Source organism: Phyllosticta citriasiana (genome assembly GCF_038021145.1).
Source record: "Phyllosticta citriasiana strain CBS 120426 chromosome Unknown IWZ02scaffold_5, whole genome shotgun sequence".
Taxonomy (NCBI): domain Eukaryota; kingdom Fungi; phylum Ascomycota; class Dothideomycetes; order Botryosphaeriales; family Phyllostictaceae; genus Phyllosticta; species Phyllosticta citriasiana.
This window is the reverse complement of record NW_027117282.1, coordinates 743225-755300: the sequence shown is the minus strand read 5'-3', so window position 1 is coordinate 755300 and position 12076 is coordinate 743225. Positions and strand designations below refer to the sequence as shown.

The following is a 12076-nucleotide window of genomic DNA, read 5'->3' as shown; positions in this document are numbered from 1 at the left end:
ACGGCCCCGTTCCCAGGCTGCTGGTAGGCGCATAAGCCGATAAGTACAGTAGCGGCAGTTGTGACGCTAGCGTCAGGAGGACTCACCGATGGCCATACTTGAAGCTCGAAGGGCCGACTCATTGTTCGACTGCGCACACAGCAGCGAGAAATCTCATGGAGGGTCAAAAGGCGCCAATGCCGGAAGAGAGGGGGAGCGGACAAGGAAAGAAGTCGGCGAATGGATGGGGGTGTTCATTGAAGAATGGGAGGAACGCTGACATGGAGAGTTGGGCAACTCGTCTCTATGGCCCTCGACACTTTCAGCCTCGCCAAGGACAGCTGAGGGTGGCTGCATGTTCATCTGTAAGAGCCTGTCACCCTGGTACGCCTGGGGTAGAATGCGGAGGGGCGCGCATCGGGCCAAGCACTCGAAGGATTCCGGTAGAACGTCTTTGCTCCAAGCAACCTGTCATTTGTCGCTTTCAACTTTCTCAAGAAACTCCTGGGGTGCAAGGCTTCGGGACATGTGTCCTCTTTCCCAGCTTGCGCTAGCAGGTTGCGCCAAATTTCTTCATGACGGGGCCAACGGGGTTCTGGGGGCGCGAGACTTGTTTGTGGCGAGGGGACGTCGTGCACGGCGTCTGCATTGGACGAAGTTGCCCTAGTAGATTTCCCCAAAGGCGTTGACCCAACGCTGACAGCAGCAAATGGTGGTTCCCCGCGATCAAACAAATGGGTCTGCGCCTCCACATGAATGGGCAGGCCGGCCTGCGTGACCATTAGCCAGAGCGTGTTGCGCAGGGAGAAGCGGCCAGTTTTGTTTTATTGCTGGACGGGCGTGGCACGCGAGCTGGTGTCCGCGGTGAGGAATGCGTTGGCATCAAAGTGCCAGGCGACCTACTTAGGGCATCTCGTGACACGGACTCGCTTCCAGAGCTGGAGTGACGGACGCGCGTGCGAGCCGCATCACTGTGCATCATTGGCTGCCTGGCCTGGCCAGCAGAATCAGGCAACTGTCGCCTAAACGACGGTGACTGTAGCTCCGGTAAGCCCTGGGCTGTCTCTTCCTTTTGCCATCAGCGGCGCAGGTCCACGTTAGCATAGCCGTTGCCGCATACAGACACACACACACACACACACACACACACAGACGTCGAGTGGAGGCTCAGCTGTTCCTGGTGCCATGATAGCCCTCCGCACCTCTCTCCACATTCTCCAGACCATCCCGTCTTTCCCCAGACTGACTGTTCGGAGGACCAAGCGTTCGTTCCGTTGATTGCCTCACATCATCTTTGCGATATGGATCCACTATCAGTCCTCGCTAGCACCGCTCAGATAGCCTCGCTATGCGGCTCTCTTATCAACACCTTGGGCCGCTTTGTCGACGATTCCAAGCATGTGGATACGACCATCGAAAGCATGCTGATTGAAATCAGGATGCTTCGGGATGTCTCTCAGCTAGTCCACTCCACTATGCGCGCTCAGTCCCTGGACGAGCTCGACGAATACTGGAGAAATGTCAAAACGCTGCTTGGCCGCTGCGACAAGACTTTAAAGAAACTCAACTCCGTGCTTGCGAATATTTCGGCTCGACATGGACTTGGAAGAATGCCCATAATGCAGCTTCACCTCAATATGAAGTCGCACACTGTTGCCATCTTGAGGAGACACATCAAGTCTCACACGCATGCGTTACAGGTTTTGCTGCAGCTGGTCCATTTGTAAGTCTTCACCGACTTTTTGAGTGTTAGATGTTAGTTGTACCGACCTTTGGGAGCTCTGAATAAACGACACGCTAGACGTACTGGACGGGAATGCTGACCATACTTGTAGAATGACAGCGGCGCAGAATCATGGAACCATTAGGTTCGAGCTTGAAGAACTGAAGGCTCGCATTCAAGACGTCAAAAATTCCTTGTCCTCCCGAGAGCCGACCAGCCAGTTTGACAGCCAAGACGTCGATTTGAGCCAGAAGGACATCCAAGAAGAGGAACGTGTGGTTGCAGACTTTGAGAAGTTCATGGAGTCTGCCGAAGCCGCAAGCGAAATTGCGAGTATGAATGCAAGCGCATGTGCCAGTGTGAAGCCGGCTTCGTCCATTAGATCCGATAGTAGGTCAACGCAAGAAAGAAAAACTTCGACGAGGACCTGGAGAGATGACCTGTGGGAACTGGATGGAATGCCATTGGAAGAAAAGCTCCGCAATTTTCAGCAAGAACTCAGTTTGACGCCGGATAGTCCAGACTCTGATTCTGACCCGGACCCCGACTACGAGGACCACTTCCCTGCCAACGTAAATGCAAGACTTGTAGAGAGATTTCGGATAGCTGCTCGAGACGAGTTGCAGGCGGGGAACTTTAACAGAGCGGAGAACTCTTTGATGAAGATGATTGAGCATCTTGAGGAAGGGGAGAGGAAGCACGGCAAACCCTTTGACAGGATCAAAGTACGAGAGCAGCTGGCAGAAGTTCACTACAAACAGGGAAAACTGGATGATGCAAAGGACATTTACAAGGGGCTCATTGCCGCTCGTTCAGACGAAAGAGGAAAGTCTGATCGAGATAAACAACGAAGACTCCCCGGATGCTCGGACGAGGACGAAAAGACGCAAGAAATAATTCAACGACAGCTTGACGAATGCAGGTGGTACTACTGGCTTTCGAGAATTTACTTGCTCCAGCATGATCTGAAGCACGCAGTCCGGTATGCCAAGAGGTCGTTCATCGGACAGGTCGATTTACTTGAGAAAGAGGATCCATTCTTGTTCGAATCCATCCGACTGCTCGTGCAGATATTTCAACAGCAAGGCGAGCACATCATGGCCGGCAGCTTCCGCGATATGTACCTTGGAGACAACCCCGAAGCTGGACTGGCGCGAAAGCCAAGCGAAGCCACTGCGTCCAGCCGACGGAGTAGTCATAGCAGCGGCATGGAGTCCTTGCTGTCCGCAGGATTCGATCCTCAGTCACCAGACTTTTCGCCCCAAAACGCGCTGGAGCATTCGATTGTCGAGAATGACGATCGTGTTGTACCAGCCGTACTCCACACTATTTTGGACAAGAGAATCCAGAGGAGCCTCGCAATCGAAGCCTTTGACAAAGCAGTCATTTACAAACGATCGGAAATCGCTTACTTGCTTGCGGACCGAGTTGGTAAAGATTCACGGCTTCCTGACGGTGCCACTCCCCTGATTCGCGCTGTCCAAACATCCAACGAAGATCTCGTCCAAATTCTTTTGCTGCGAGGAGCAGATCCAGAAATCAGATGCTTCCAGGGGATGACTCCTCTGATGCATGCTGTGGAGTGCAGTAACGAGTCCATCGCAGCGATTCTAATCAGCAAGAAGGCCCATGTGGATGCACCGACTTGGGGTTGGACGCCTCTGCAAAGGGCTGCGGATCGACGGCACCCTGGACTAGTGAAGCTGCTCCTCGAGAATGATGCCAACACCGAAACTCGGGGGCCGAGAACTTGGTCTCCGGATTCAAGACTTGGAGACTGCAGCTACACTCCACTCTTGATTGCTGCTCGCAGCGGTTCGCCATCGGTCGTCCGATCGCTTTTGGAGAACGAGGCGGATATTGATGCGCGAACGTCGACAGGAGCGACTCCGCTCATGTACGCCGCTGAAGAGGGACACGCAGAGGTGGTTGACCTGCTAGTCACCGTCCATGCGCCTGTCGATGCTGTGGATCGTGCCGGCAACACAGCTTTGCATCGAGCAGTCAACAAGAATTGCAACCAGGATGTTATTTCGATTCTTTCCAGCAAAGACGGCGTAGTCAACATGGGAAACAAGGCAAGCGAAACAGCCCTCCACATTGCGGCAGGAAAGGCTGGCGACTCAGGTATTATAGGCGTTCTGTTGAATCTCCGGGGCGACCTCGAAGCAAAAGATTGTGCTGGACGTACTCCTCTTCATGTGGCCATCGAGAAGAGACTGCAGGCAAACGTCGAGATCCTTTTGCAGAGAGGAGCAGATCTTGGAGCCAAGGACAATCTTGGGCGAGACGCAAAGAAGGTCGCGGAAAGGAGCAGTCAGGAAGTCAGAGGGGCCGTCAAGAGGCATGCAAAAGGAGAGAAACGGCATGCATCGACAACCGTGCTGGGAGTAGCGAACCGCCGTGCGTCGGAACAGTCAACAAGCGACGGAGACCGCAGCTCCATCCGCCATGGACGCAATTCGTCACTATCCACGACCGGGTCCGCCTATTCGTTTCTGTCGAGATTGTCGTAGTAGTCGCTGGATCTCGTGTAGTGGTCCTTGGAGTTGTATCGTTCTGAGCATGGATCTTTGAAGTTGTCCGCACAATCGAGCGAGTTCTGGAGTTAGCAGGACAAAGGCATTTTGGCGGTACCTTTCAGCGGGCGTATTTGTTTTGGCCCTGGCAGAAGTCGTATTGGTGGATTCTGTGGTGTTGTTGTGATTACCAATCGGATCGGAGTATAGATTTATCCAGACTTTTTCCGCTCCTCATCCCCGGGACCCCTTGGTGGCTGGCGCTGGCGGTGAACAGGATGGCCCATGGTCAGACGCCGCTTAGATCACCAACGGTGCTGTCCCCTCAGGCAAGCCGCTGGCTGCTGTCTTGACCTCTTTGCCCTACGCAAGCCTCACCTCGTGTGTTCTTCAATCCGCTGTCTGCAACCTGTCGCATGTCCCGACTGCGCAAGCGTCAATCTACCTACTCAGTCCGCGCGAACAACCTGTGCCCTCGACCGCTCCATCGTCACCCAAAATGCCTAAGGCCTCGGAAGTTGTGTACTACCTGCTCCACACGCAGGAGCTGCGGGCCATAATCCAATGGTGCGCACAACCTCCGTTGCCCACTTATGACCGTTGTGCAAACTGATCCAGGGTGTAGGAAGATTTGGCACAACCCTGTCCACGAGCGCGATGAAACCAAAGAGTCCGCGTCGCTTAGCAGGTGTTTCCACTTTCTCGACAAGACGAGCCGCAGCTTCGCAGCCGTTATCAAGGAGCTTCACCCAGAGCTCTTGGTGCCCGTCTGCCTCTTCTACCTCGTTCTCCGCGGCCTCGACACCATTGAAGATGACATGACGATTGATCTGCCGACAAAGGAGCCTCTCCTTCGCGACTTCGACAAAATTCTGGAAAGGGACGGCTGGACCTTCAATGGCAATGGACCCGACGAGAAGGACAGGGAATTGCTCACAGAGTTCAACGTCGTGGTTGAAGAATTCAAGAGAATCAAGCCGGCATACCGCGCCATTATCAAGGACATTACCAAGAAGATGGGCGATGGCATGGCCGACTATGCGAACAACGCCGAGCACAACATCAATGGTGTCAACACCGTCAAGGACTACGAGCTATACTGCCACTATGTGGCCGGTCTAGTTGGAGAGGGTCTCACAAAGCTGTTTGTCGAGGCCGGTCTGGCGAATCAGCAGCTTCTGGTCCGCCACGATCTCCACGAGTCGATGGGCCAATTCTTGCAGCAGGTCAACATCATCAGAGATATCAAGGAGGATCTCGATGACAAGCGGAGATTTTGGCCCAAAGAAATCTGGTCCAAGCACGTCGAAAAGTTTGAAGACCTGTTCAAGCCCGAGAACAAGGAGGCCGCTCTCAACTGCAACTCCGAAATGGTCTTGACGGCGCTTCGCAGGGCGCCGGACTGCCTCTACTACTTGGCTGGGTTGAGGGATCAAAGCGTGTTCAACTTTGCCGCCATCCCGCAATCCATGGCAATTGCAACGCTTGACCTCTGCTTCCGTAACTACCAGGTCTTCGAGAGAAATATCAAAATCACCAAGGGACAGGCATGTCGCTTGATGATTGAATCGACTCAGAACCTCCAGCTCGTCTGTGAGATATTCAAGCGATTTTCGCGCTCCATCCTCAAGAAGAACGACCCCAAGGACCCCAACTTTCTCGAAATTAGCATTGCCTGTGGAAAGGTGAGCCCTGGACTACACCAATGGCTCTTGAACGATCGACTGATTATGTTGAATAGATTGAGCAATTCGTCGAAACGGTCTTCCCGACGCAGACGGCAACAAACAAGAAGATGAAGGCTGTATTGAGTCCCGAAGAAGAAGCGAAGCAAAAGGCGGAGAGGGAAGAAGCGAAATGGGACGTGATCTACATGGCAATTGCCGTATTCTGCACGCTTACCCTTGTCACGGGGATAATGGTGGGTTTAAAATTTTCCTCCCCCTCCGAACCTCGACACTCCCTAACACGTCCACAGATTCTGGTCGCTTGGATGGCCGGCGCACGATTCGATATTGCCTTCCAAAGTCTGAAGCAGGGTATCTTCAAAGCGCCTGCACCTGGCTCGGCGTCAGCCTCGCAAGCTGTTGCTGAATACGACCATCAAGAGCTCTAATGGCACAGAGTATCTATGATGACTGGACGGCTCATGCACTTGATATCCCTCGGCCTTCGGAACAGATAATAAGGGACTCATCCGGCGCGGTGCCGGTGGATCGCAGGCTCGCTTTCACTGGCAGCCCCTTTTTCCTTCTCAAATGCCCATGGCGAAGCAATGTAAAGGCAGACATTGGCGAGCCAGGTAGATGTACTAATGCAAAAGTGTACGATTCGAACGAGACTGCTGCAGGCTGTGGGACTCGTAGCACGGATGTCAAATTACAATCATGCTGCTCAATAGCTCTGATTGTGCCGAGAAGTGCTGAAATCGACATACATTACCCGGCATCGGGGACTGCTGACCATGGGCTCCGTCAAGGGCAAGGGAGCGCATGTCAGCTGGTGCGGTACACATCTATAGCCACTCGAATGAAGACAAGATTGCATCCACGATTTTGCCATCAGCCACGTGAAGGTCCCAAGGCGGTGTGCGATGGCGGGTGCCAAGGCCGCACAGCACCGGCTGCGGTGCACCTTTCAATTGTCGCGACAGAGACTCTCGCGATTGCCCGTCCGTGGCTGACTTTTCGTGCACAACCAAAGCAAGCACGGCCGCGCATCACCTCAATCCAAGACCACGTCCCAGTCCCAGCCTCTCCTGGCCCCGACCACTACATCCTCCTCGACCTCCACGACCCTATTGCTCTCGCTCAACCCTCGCCCGCAGCCACATCCGTGAGCATTTTCGAATCCTGCAGCCCTGCCCGCTAGCATCACTGCTGGTCTGGTCTGGCTTGTCCTTGAAGCACCACTGAGCCAGGCCTAGGTTCCTGCTCCCACGCACTACGTTCGCGCCGCGTGAAACCTGACCCGAACCGAAAAAACGAAACCCCCACGCTACATCCGTCATGGCTGCAACTGTTGACTCTGCCGCGGCTACTGCCCCGAACCCACAAGAGCCCGTTCCTCTCGACACCATCCCCATCTCACCCGAAGGAGCCATGGAGAACGGAACAAAGGAAGAGGGCACCAATGGCCAGACGGCTCACGGCGATGAGACCGTCACCGTCTTCCACGATCCCAACAACTTCAATGTCAAGCATCCTTTGATGAATGCCTGGACCTTGTGGTTCACCAAGCCGCCGAGCGGAAAGGTGAGCGCATATCGCAAAAGCGCATCTTTGGGCAGCTGCTGATGACTTATCGTAGGGTGACAACTGGAATGAGTTGCTCAAGGAGGTCATTTCGTTCGATTCCGTCGAGGAGTTCTGGGGCATCTACGTGAGTACTCCGTTTCCGCTGCATCTTAAGGGTCGCTACTGACAAAGGTCCCTTTTCAGAACAACATCACCCCGACGTCACAGCTTGCCCTCAAGTCTGACTACCACCTCTTCAAGAAAGGCGTCCGCCCCGAGTGGGAAGACCCTCAGAACAAGCACGGTGGCAAGTGGTCCTTCTCTTTCCGCGACAAGAAGCTCATCGACATCGACGCACTCTGGCTGCATGTCATGCTCGCCGCCATTGGCGAGACCCTGGAGGACGACGGCGATGGCGAGGTCATGGGTGTCGTCGTCAACGTGCGCAAGGGCTTCTATCGTATCGGTCTGTGGACTCGCACTGTTGGCAAGCCGTTCCCCGGTGGCGGTGATGGCAACAATGCTGGCGGAAAGGGTAGGACCTTTGATCAGGGCAAGGAGGTCTTGTCGAAGATTGGCCAGCGCTTCAAGGAGGCCCTCGGCTTGAAAGACACGGATCAGGTCGAATTTTCTGGCCACACGGACAGCGCTCACTCTGGCAGTACCAGGGCCAAGGCCAAGTTTGTTGTCTGAGTGTCCAGCACCTTCTCTTTTTTACGACTTCTGGAAATTTCGTTTCCACACGAGCAGGCTTGCATATTCTCCATTCTACGGTGGAGACAGCCTTATTCAATGTGGGCATCAAAAGTTGGGTTTCATGCCCGATAGACGGTTACTTTTCATGACATGCGGATGAGGACATCAGTCAACGGAAGGTGAAACAGGTGGCCCTTCCTGATGTCCTAGTATACTCTGGGGAGGCATGATTTTCACGGCAGGTTTTATTGAAGCATGGCGTTTGCAAGACACAGCAAGGATTTTCGGGGACAGCGCTGGGTTGTAGCTACATAGCTGGAATATCCCAAAAGTAGGGTTCTAGAGGAGCCTTGACAAGACGCAGCGTCTTCTCAGATTGTGCTTGTGTAAGACTCAACAAGCCACAGCTGCGCATCACATGCGTTGGATTGTGGCTTGTCGCTATCGGGTGTCGCTTTTTGGCTGCGGTGCGAGTTCAATCGTCATCACTTGCTAGGGTCCGCAAGGCGGCAGAATCCCGGCGCTCCATCTCGACCACCGACCTGAACTTCTTCCCCACGACCAACTAAACCTCTCAAGACACCTCGTTAACCTGCTCGCCATTTTCTGATACCCCTCAAGACCTATCCGCTATGGTTGTCGACACGACCTACTACGACGCGCTCCAGGTCGCACCCACCGCGACCGACATTGAAATCAAAAAGGCCTATCGCAAGCTTGCGATCAAGCTCCACCCAGGCAAGCTTGCTTCGCCGACTCGCGCTCCATGCGAACAAGACATCTAACTATCTGCTCTAGACAAGAACCCGGGCGACGAGTCTGCGCATGAGAAATTTCAAGCCGTAAGCCTACTTAGCCAACTTCTACACCTGTTTCCACTCTAAAACGCCCGGTTCAGATCGGTGAAGCCTACCAAGTCCTCTCCGACAAGGAACTTAGAAAGCAATATGACCAGTTTGGTAAAGAAGGTGCTGTTCCGCACAGCGGGTTCGGTATGTTGATACAAGGCCACGTCATTGTCGCAAGGACGCTGTCTAACTCAGATCACAGAGGACCCGGCGGAATTTTTTGGCATGATATTCGGTGGCGAAGCCTTCCATGATTGGTAAGATGATGCATTCGCAGAGCTCTGGAGCGTCTCACTGACGTGGCGTAGGATTGGCGAAATATCACTGATGAAAGACCTCACCCACACTATGGACATCACAATGAAGGAAATGGAGGAAGAGCAGGCGGCGGCGGCGGCTGGTGCATCGAACGAATCGGAAAAGGCTGCGGAAGCTACACAATCCACGTCGACCGCCGAGGCTGCGCCCGCGCCGGGAGTAACAACCGAACATCCTTCTGCGGAGAAATCTACGTCCACTGAGGCTCCATCCGTCACCGCTGCCACGACAACGACGACGACAGAAGATGCTCCATCGCCAGCGACATCGGGCACGAGCACCCCTCGGCCAAAGGGCATTCCGATGCGCCCAGCCATCATGGACAGATCCGAAGAAGATGCGAGAATGGAGGCCGCGGGCGTGTCCCAACAGGAAAAAGAACTTCGTGCCAAGGAAAAGAAGAAGGGCGGCCTTACCAAGGAGCAACGTGAGCAGCTCGCGGCGTACGAGCAAGAACGCAAAAAGGTCCGGGACGAGCGAGTCAACATGCTCTCCAAAAAGCTGGTTGACCGCATCAGTGTATGGACTGAGACTGATAAGTCAACTGAAGTCACAAACTCCTTCAAGGAGCAGATGCGACTTGAGGTGGAGAATCTCAAGATGGAGAGTTTCGGCCTGGAGATTTTGCATGCCATCGGTCAGGTGTATCTGTCCAAAGGAAGCAATTTTCTCAAGAGCCAAAAATTCTTGGGCATCGGTGGATTCTTTGGCCGACTGAAAGACAAGGGCCAGCTGGCCAAGGAGACCTGGGGAACGATCAGCACCGCCATCGACGCACAGATGAGCATGGAGGAAATGGCCAAGGCTGAGGAGCGGGGCGGCGATGACTGGACCGATGAGAAGAAGGCAGAGTACGAGAAGCTTGTCACCGGCAAAATCCTCGCGGCCGCTTGGCGAGGAAGCAAGTTCGAGATTCAGAGCGTGCTGCGCGACGTGTGTGACAAAGTCCTGGGCGACAAGGCCATCAGGCTGGAAAAGCGCATGGAGAGGGCGCAGGCGCTCATCATCATTGGCGACCTTTTCTCCAAGGTTAGTGTTGCCTTCCAGTCTATCGAAATCTTGCGCTTGTTGCTAACCTGATCTTACGCAGGCCGAACGCGACCCAGAAGAAGAGGGGGACTTTATGGCGTTCGAGCAGCTCATGGCTGAGGCCGCGGCGAAGAAGGAGGACAAGAAGAAGAAAAAGTCCAAGCACGGACATTCCGAGGAGCAGCACAAGACTGAGGAATCCTCGGCTTCCAAGACTACCGCCTGAACGAAGTAGCGCGTCCCTGAAGTCTACATCATCTACCCACTCGTACGGTTGAGGCGTCCCTCGCGCCGAGTAAAGGTTGTCGATGGGAAGCGGTTGTCCATAGTGGACTGGTGATTCCCCTTCTTCTTGGTTCCTGATAATGGGGCGGTCACAAAGGCGGGAATGCAGATTGGTGGCATTTTGCCTGCGCAAGAGTCTTGCACTCAGGTATGGTATAAAGGTGCTCTGCAACGAGTACCACGGATAGTGACTTTCACGTCATTTAGCAGCAGGACAGCGAATTGGAATGGTCGGATGCTTCTTTCATCGGTAGAGTGCCCTCTTCTTCGTTTGATTTCCTACCCCGCATCCAATCACACTCATGACGATTCCTTCATCACTAGCAATCCCGTGTAGGCTAAACAACCGACCTATCGTTTCTCTTCTCCAGCTTCTGCTTGGTTTGACGCATGTGTCTCGATTCGAAATGGAGGCAACCGGTCATGGCTTGCTGCCATTCACTTTGAAGGCTAGACCAATCGCTGCTGCTGATAAACGAGAATTCGACCGCGGTGCTGGTTACTGGCACCTGGGTCTTGTCATCACGCCCCACGTCGACTGATTGATAGAGTAGGTTGACTTACCGCAACCGTAGTCTCTATCTATTTTCTCCTTTGAGCCCCTTTGACTGCTTCCAAAGCACCAACATCCTCTTTCCTCGGTTTACCCATCACAACCCCATTTCTTCCTAATCCTCTAGGCTGAACAGCAATACTAAGTTACACACCTTAGCCGGGCGGTCCGGGCCTTGGACCGTCCTAGACTTCTGTTTACCCTTTTTACCGTTGATTGTTCTCTCGCCTTCGACATTCGTTCCTTTCGCAAGCCTACCCAAAAGCCAAACGCAGACCGGTTTGCTCTTCGTCATCTAACGCCCTTCAGGCAAGTCACCCCGCGGAAGTTGTCGCTAAGCATAGAAATAAGCATGGCTCAGCAGAGTTCATATTTAGCATCGGCATTAGATCGGCGCCTTCTCTCTACACTGATTGCTCAGTTTTGTATTCTACCTCTTCCCGGGGCACTCCGGGGTGCGGAGGGCTGGGAAACCTTCCCCGGTTGGTCTGGCCTGCAAGTGCTTTTAAGCTCTGTAGGGCTGTTGTCGGTGGCGGACGACCGGCTGCCTGGCTGGCCGTCCCACACCGCATTGCAGCCGCGGCGTAACGCGCCGGTCCGGGAGGCTAGCTTAACAGTCCAAGGCAGAATGATGTCGCATGCCGGAGCCGATTGAAGACTTGAGATTGCTCTGCTTATTTGTGGTGAGCGTGTTTTATTGTTTTTATCAAGAGGCTTGGACGCTGATATCCATCCACCTTTCTAGCTACACCCTCGACAGCCCTTTTCCCCTGGTCGTTGCATTCGTCAACGTGACGAGGCATCGCAGATGATGTTTCGCTAGTGGTGATGGTGTTTAAGTTCAAGTAATCCTTACTTAACCCTGGCTCAAGATGACCTCGCTTCTTAAG

General features: G+C 53.9%; 4 protein-coding genes across 4 annotated transcripts; all 4 read left to right on the top strand.

Moving 5' to 3' along the window:
* Window positions 1–3489: 3489 nt before the first annotated feature.
* IWZ02DRAFT_349464 (ankyrin repeat protein) lies at window positions 3490–3810 on the top strand (the record flags this gene model as incomplete). The annotated part of the gene is made up of 1 exon (XM_066764240.1): window positions 3490–3810. A coding segment is annotated over one exon (321 nt), but the record flags the coding sequence as incomplete, so codon positions are not given.
* Window positions 3811–4450: 640 nt separating this feature from the next.
* Window positions 4451–6777, top strand: IWZ02DRAFT_448404 (farnesyl-diphosphate farnesyl transferase-like protein). Its single transcript, XM_066767332.1, has 4 exons — window positions 4451–4788; window positions 4847–5906; window positions 5963–6142; window positions 6200–6777. Exons 1-4 carry the CDS (start codon window positions 4721–4723, stop codon window positions 6335–6337), a joined length of 1446 nt encoding a protein of 481 aa, XP_066623709.1. The 5' UTR covers window positions 4451–4720; the 3' UTR covers window positions 6338–6777.
* IWZ02DRAFT_399970 (eukaryotic translation initiation factor 4E) lies at window positions 6778–8512 on the top strand. Its single transcript, XM_066765618.1, has 3 exons — window positions 6778–7475; window positions 7531–7602; window positions 7662–8512. The coding sequence occupies exons 1-3, from the start codon at window positions 7230–7232 to the stop codon at window positions 8148–8150; spliced, it is 807 nt and encodes a 268-aa protein (XP_066623708.1). The 5' UTR covers window positions 6778–7229; the 3' UTR covers window positions 8151–8512.
* An 84-nt stretch (window positions 8513–8596) lies between these two features.
* IWZ02DRAFT_227159 (DnaJ domain protein) lies at window positions 8597–10773 on the top strand. Its single transcript, XM_066762909.1, has 6 exons — window positions 8597–8891; window positions 8952–8995; window positions 9052–9145; window positions 9204–9258; window positions 9310–10348; window positions 10410–10773. The coding sequence occupies exons 1-6, from the start codon at window positions 8786–8788 to the stop codon at window positions 10572–10574; spliced, it is 1503 nt and encodes a 500-aa protein (XP_066623707.1). The 5' UTR covers window positions 8597–8785; the 3' UTR covers window positions 10575–10773.
* The last annotated feature ends 1303 nt before the right edge of the window (window positions 10774–12076 follow it).

Excerpts from the sequence above, each read along its gene's own strand:
- IWZ02DRAFT_227159 (XM_066762909.1), top strand. The coding sequence starts at position 8,786 with ATGGTTGTCGACACGACCTACTACGACGCGCTCCAGGTCGCACCCACC. Across the intron at positions 9,259-9,309 it reads GGCGAAGCCTTCCATGATTG|GATTGGCGAAATATCACTGA; the intron begins GTAAGATGATGC and ends GACGTGGCGTAG. Across the intron at positions 10,349-10,409 it reads TTGGCGACCTTTTCTCCAAG|GCCGAACGCGACCCAGAAGA; the intron begins GTTAGTGTTGCC and ends GATCTTACGCAG.
- IWZ02DRAFT_399970 (XM_066765618.1), top strand. The coding sequence starts at position 7,230 with ATGGCTGCAACTGTTGACTCTGCCGCGGCTACTGCCCCGAACCCACAA. Across the intron at positions 7,476-7,530 it reads CCAAGCCGCCGAGCGGAAAG|GGTGACAACTGGAATGAGTT; the intron begins GTGAGCGCATAT and ends GACTTATCGTAG. Across the intron at positions 7,603-7,661 it reads AGGAGTTCTGGGGCATCTAC|AACAACATCACCCCGACGTC; the intron begins GTGAGTACTCCG and ends GTCCCTTTTCAG.
- IWZ02DRAFT_448404 (XM_066767332.1), top strand. The coding sequence starts at position 4,721 with ATGCCTAAGGCCTCGGAAGTTGTGTACTACCTGCTCCACACGCAGGAG. Across the intron at positions 4,789-4,846 it reads CTGCGGGCCATAATCCAATG|GAAGATTTGGCACAACCCTG; the intron begins GTGCGCACAACC and ends TCCAGGGTGTAG. Across the intron at positions 6,143-6,199 it reads CCCTTGTCACGGGGATAATG|ATTCTGGTCGCTTGGATGGC; the intron begins GTGGGTTTAAAA and ends ACACGTCCACAG.